This window comes from Diorhabda carinulata, chromosome 3 (genome assembly GCF_026250575.1).
Source record: "Diorhabda carinulata isolate Delta chromosome 3, icDioCari1.1, whole genome shotgun sequence".
NCBI lineage: Eukaryota > Metazoa > Arthropoda > Insecta > Coleoptera > Chrysomelidae > Diorhabda > Diorhabda carinulata.
The window spans coordinates 2,254,168-2,260,199 of NC_079462.1; the positions used below are offsets into that span (position 1 = coordinate 2,254,168).

General features: G+C 28.0%; 2 protein-coding genes and 1 long non-coding RNA gene across 6 annotated transcripts; 1 reads left to right on the plus strand and 2 right to left on the minus strand.

Moving 5' to 3' along the window:
- Positions 1-600: 600 nt before the first annotated feature.
- On the minus strand, positions 601-3,888 carry LOC130892012 (CKLF-like MARVEL transmembrane domain-containing protein 4). Of its 4 annotated transcripts, none has more exons than XM_057797187.1 (4): positions 3,518-3,888; positions 3,109-3,252; positions 2,691-2,960; positions 601-2,613 (listed from the first exon to the last, which is right to left on the minus strand). In XM_057797187.1, exons 2-4 carry the CDS (start codon positions 3,244-3,246, stop codon positions 2,476-2,478), a joined length of 546 nt encoding a protein of 181 aa, XP_057653170.1. In that variant the 5' UTR covers positions 3,247-3,252; positions 3,518-3,888; the 3' UTR covers positions 601-2,475. The 4 variants fall into 4 exon arrangements, with proteins under 4 accessions (XP_057653170.1, XP_057653169.1, XP_057653166.1 ...); XM_057797186.1 differs by having other exon boundaries at positions 3,514-3,888; XM_057797183.1 differs by having other exon boundaries at positions 3,109-3,259; positions 3,514-3,663.
- A 567-nt stretch (positions 3,889-4,455) lies between these two features.
- Positions 4,456-5,257, plus strand: LOC130892013 (ER membrane protein complex subunit 4). Its single transcript, XM_057797188.1, has 2 exons — positions 4,456-4,668; positions 4,721-5,257. The coding sequence occupies exons 1-2, from the start codon at positions 4,616-4,618 to the stop codon at positions 5,184-5,186; spliced, it is 519 nt and encodes a 172-aa protein (XP_057653171.1). The 5' UTR covers positions 4,456-4,615; the 3' UTR covers positions 5,187-5,257.
- LOC130892015 (uncharacterized) lies at positions 5,189-5,660 on the minus strand. Its single transcript, XR_009058976.1, has 3 exons — positions 5,595-5,660; positions 5,489-5,542; positions 5,189-5,332 (listed from the first exon to the last, which is right to left on the minus strand). It is a non-coding gene; the product is annotated as an uncharacterized LOC130892015 (long non-coding RNA).
- Between the last annotated feature and the right edge of the window lie 372 nt (positions 5,661-6,032).

The following is a 6,032-nucleotide window of genomic DNA, read 5'->3' on the forward strand; positions in this document are numbered from 1 at the left end:
GGATTTTTAATATCAACACATATTTTTTTTAAATAAAAAGTTTATTACAAAATTGTAGTTAACAGATTCATATCATGGTACATTTTGCAGACATTAAAATTTTTATATAATGTACAGAAATTCTCAACAATATTAATAAATATTCATGAAATACCAGTTTTATTATTAAAAATTCATTTTATATATCAAAAAATTACAATCTTTTATTTTTGTTCAAAATTTGAATATAAGTTACAAAAAATATGTTTATACTTTTTTTTGAATATATCTAGATTATTCGTAAAATATTTATTTTATACAAAGTTCCATACACTTGATATGTCAAAAAAATTCTAAATAACATTAAAAACAAGCAATTGCAATAGAAAAAAAATAATTTAACACATACCTTTTACAAGTGGCACATATCATATAAATTTCTTCATACATTAAACAAAAAATCTCTGAATTGCAAAACGTAACTTTCACTAATATGCCTTATTTTGAGAAAAGTAGAGTTCAAAAGACCACATATTCATGTACATTTCGTATATTTACTACTATTTTTTCTTTTTAATTTGTTTTTAGTTCAATTAAAACTTCTAGAACAGCACAAAAGTATTTTTTTTTCAATTTACACATATAACGTTTACTCGAGAACTTTAAACTGTGATTTAAAACCTATAATATACTTTTAATAACCCCCTAATAAACTACCTACAAAATATCATTAATCATCAACAAAATAATGAATATACTCTTAACTATTCATAAATCAAAAATAAATTATGTACATATTAAATAACTCGTAACTTTTCTTAAATATGGCTTCAAAAATATCTATTGTTTATGATAACAGGTACTGAGGAAAACATATTGATCTAATAAACTTACTATTGGTACTAAATCAAAAAAAAAAAACTGCATTCAACCAACATAACAAACAAACTACGATAAGTATAAGGTTAAGGTGTAGAGATAATTTATGACAGACATTTTACACCGTTGCCACGTTGTAATTTTTATCCGATTGTTGATATAATATGATTTTGTTGGTTATAGTTATTTTAAATATAACTGATAGGAAATGGAAATAATACTTTTAAATAGAATCAAAATTAATTACATACGATAGAATAATTATTTATAAAATGAAAAAATAATATACATAAAAACAATTTACATAACAATTATGTGATTTATATAACAATCAAATCTTACAACACTGAAAACCGATAACACACGACTACCAACGTTTAAATCGTAAAATTCAAAAGTGAAATTAATGTAAATGAATATAAATGGAAATATAATCGAATTTTGGAATTGCGTTTGAATAGAGATAACAAAACGAAGATACGAGATCTATTCGAAATTTTAATTAAACTCTTATTAAATGCAAAATTATAATTCAGTTTTAAACCAGTAGAGTAATTTTAAGAAGCTACTAAAAAAAATGATGACATAATAATATATAGAATCTATCACAAACTGACATAATTACAGTATGAAATATCAGTTTTAATGAGAAATAACAAATTTACGCAATTGCCAACTTAAAAAACCCCTAGTAGCACAGCGCCACGTAGGAATAAAACGAACTAATTTTAGACATAGACAAATGATATATTGACTAATATTGATTTCACATGCACTCTTTTTTTAATGCAAATATTCAGATTAAGATTCACAATTATACCAATAGAAGGGATATTGAAAAAAGGTAAGAAGCCATTTTGTTACTCAAGTGTCTAACAAGTGAATATAATAAAATAAATAATTATAAGTTTACTTTGTGTATAAACAATAAAAATATCAAGAACTTTGTTTTAAATAAGGAATATCTTGCACATATTTTGTAAGTATATATAAGATTTAAGATTTCCCAAAAGTAGGCTAAATTTGAAAAGAATGACCAAAAAAAAAGAAAATTTAAGTCTTATTACATTTTTAAATAGTTAAAAACTTTAAAATTTCTTAAATTATAGGCATTGTACAAGTTTCTTCATATTTTAATGATTTATTGAAAAAATTATTCTAACACGTTGACTGCCGTGTGAATTGACACACATATACACACTGTACACTATACACATAACCGGCAGTAAGCGTATCAAAAATTTTTATATAACCATTAAAATATGATGAAAAAGCTTATACAAATTGAAAATCATTTGGAAATTTGTAGTTTTTAGAGATTTCTAAATTATTATTGTTTTTTTTTCCTCACTTATGATTCAGTTTAGGTACTTTTGGGAAATTATATTTCATATTAAAATAAATCCACCCTGATATATATGATGTAGACATATTTTATACAGTACCATAAATTAGAGGAATGACACGATGTTTTCACGATATTATTTATGAAATACCTTGAACACATTATTTTCGGAAATTCCTTTCAGTTATAATTAATAGGGTGATAAAGTGTAACAGTGTTAATATTGAATAATTAATGCTTTATAGTGATAAAAATTTATCGGTGATAACATTTTAATAAGCCGGACTAGAAACGGTCGTAGTTTGTTTGTTATTTGATCTTTCATCTTGAGCGATTTCCCCATTTTGAACAGCCTTGTATTTGAGAAAAGCGTCTATACCATAAACAACCATGGCGCAGAAACCAAACACCTGGAAATTGATCAAACAATACCGACTGTTACCTCAAGATTATTTCAATACACCCTGTATTAGACTGAAAAACTCACCCCGGCCACGATGTACGCCTCGCTGTTATACGACACAGCCAAAGATGATGCGATCATATAAAAACCTGTCCAAATGCAACAATAAACGAATTCTAATTTCAACCATGGTACTCGGTAGAGTTTTTCTATGAGGTGGAATAAGTAAAACGCCAGTAAGATACCCGTGAACCAAAAACCAAACATTGCTACAAAGTTAAAGAACGATCCTCTCGAACGTGTCGCCAAGACGCCACTCGATTCGATGCATATGAACCCTAATAAATTTAGTAACTGTAACAAAAAAAGTACACTGACAAAGTTTTTCACTATAGGGCGCATGAAATGAATTTGATTCTATATCAAACTGATCAAAATTTATTGAACAATTACCGAAGAAAACTTCGCTCCTAACATCACAATTTTTTTATTAAAAACTTACCAATTGAGCACATTTTGCAATTCCTGGTAAAGTCCTAACGTAAGAAGGATCGAATCTTATATTCGTTTGTACCGTCGTACTAGTTGAATGTACTGTAGTTGTTGTCGTATGTTGTCCTGGAAACCCCGGATCCGCCATTTCAATCTAAAACCTCTCCGGTTTACAATAACTTTATAATCAAATAAATATAGAATAGATGATGTCATACGTCTACGAGTACATAAATTTTGAATTTCGAAACAAATATATGAAAAAATATCAATATTTTTAACCCGAAATTATATAAACAAATTAAAAAAACAGTTATTAATAATTGTCATTGATTTTTATTTTCATCTAAAAGCTTTTAATTTGTTATTTAGGTTAAGAGTATATTTTTATTATTAAATGATAAACAATACGTACTTACTGATTGTTTAAAATGTGTTTGATTTAAATATTTTAATCAAGTTGACACAATAAGGCTTTTAAAGCATTTTTTTGTTACCACACACTAAATTGGAGTTACCTCCCAAATACAAGTCATAAACTATTTTTAAGGGGGCGTCACCATAAAAAGTAGGACACGAAACTTGTCAGGTGTTGCGCAATCGCAATATGAAATTTTGTAACGGGCTATACAAATCCTGATGTATGTATGTATGTAAAAATCAATACTATAGGGTCATTTGACATACATTTTTAGAAACATTACGCATTTTAATTTTTAGATATAGATAACCTTTTATATCATTTGGGTCATTAATCATCTTCGTCTCCAAACAACAATGAATGTGATCTGGATTAGTTTTCGAACATGCAGATCATGATTGGACTAATCCGATCATAGTTTCCGAAAAGACCTACTGTCATTTATCCGTATTGCCATCTGGGGGTTCAAGCCGTAACCTATGATTTCCAATTCGTAGCAAATTTTTTGCATATTTGAATTTTATTTATAGCGCGAAATTTAAATGTGATATTACGATAGCACACAGTAATACCTTAAAAAATTATAAGTTTTCAAAATTATGTTTTTTGATAAAAGTAGTATCAATATAATCAAAGAACATAGTATAATTGAGAGTAATAACGGAGGATCATAATCACCAACAATTTAAGCTAGTAGATTCACGAAATTGTTGGAAATTTAATAAAAAAGTGGAATGTTAAATATAAATTGTTAGTTATTATATATTAATGTTTCATTCTTAAATTGAATACATGATTAAAAATATTGAGATTCGATGCTGCATCAATTTAAGATGACGTTTCAGTCAAAATTTTCCCACGTGACCTCATTTTTAAATCATCGGCGAATCACTCTCTCTCGTCCCGTAGTAAAATTTTCCTCTATCTTTAATGCTTTCTCTATGTTCTAACCTTGCTTTAATAAAATGACATGTAATTTTAATTGTCAAAACGAAATAAAAGGTAGTGGCTTGTGTTAACCTAAATTTCTTATTTGTTTCCGTTCGCAATTAATATATAATTATTAAATTATACGATAATTACTACACAATTAATTATGTCGAATAAATCACAAAATCGACGTACGAAATGGAGTCTTGATTCTATAAGGTCAGTTTTCTCAATTATTCCACTGAAGTTAGCTGAATTTTCATGTTTGTAGAATTACACGTGTATCTACGGAGCCTATAGCCTCACCGCCAGGCTATAGCGCTGCCATGATCGGATCTAATAGCGAAGTTTCAAAAAAAACCGACGTATCTCGTTTAATAACAAAAAAATCTTGGGACTTGGCGTTAGGTCCTATGAAACAAGTACCAATGAATCTTTTTATAATGTATATGGCCGGTAATTCCATATCTATTTTTCCTATAATGATGGTAGGTATGCTGTTGATGAGACCTTTGCAAGCAATTTGGTCTACCAAAGCGACATTTAAAATGATGGAAACCTCGAACGCTATTTTACAAATGATCGTTTATGTTTTGGGGAATTTCGTGAATATAGGTTTGGCTTTGTATAAATGTCACAGTATGGGATTATTACCTACTTACGCTAGCGATTGGTTGGCTTTTGTGGAACCACCAATTCGGCTCGAGTATTTGGGTGGAGGAATAAAATTGTGTTAATATCAAAAAAATACTTTTTATTTATAATAAAATTTAGGTCTTACAAATTAATAAAACTATAAAAAACAAAACTATTTTTTCTTATGTTCATCTGCGTATTGTTTTATCTTCTCGTACAACGACGCTGGATCACCTACTTTAGGAATCTGAAAAAAATTTATATTTCACCCCTAAAAACTAACAAAATACAGCATTTTATTCGTAAATCAACTGAAAAAAATGCAATTTCTACTATTTCTGATTAACAAAAAATGTCAATAAACCTTATAGAATACGTAATATTTAATCTAAAAGTAACTCACATCATAATTTTGGGATACATATATTCCAGCATACACTCCAATTATAAACGATAACTAAAAACAAATATGTTATTAAAAAATAAAAATAAATGATTTTAATACATACAAACCCTCTAAACATTTTCTATATAAATTAAAAGGTCATAAGATGAAATGACAGGTAGATCATGACACAAGTCACAAAACATACCCTGGGTATGTTCTGTGACACAAGCTGCGTTCTGTATGCTGTTCGTGAAACAGAGCGATTTGTACCACGTGATCATAAATTAAATAGATTGATTGTGGTAATTGCCTAACTGTAAATGAATAACAAAAAAAATTAATTGAAGTCAGGTTTTTTATGTATTACGAATAAGATTATATATTTTATGAATACAATACTAACTGTCGAAGAAAATTGTGCATTGATAAGTATTGAAAGTCTGGGAACGCTCTCTTAAAATTCGGGGCAATGAAATGTTACTCGGAGTGATCAATGATTGATATAACAGAACGATAGCCGAGTAGTGAAATCGGAATAAAGTAATTTGCCGAACGATAC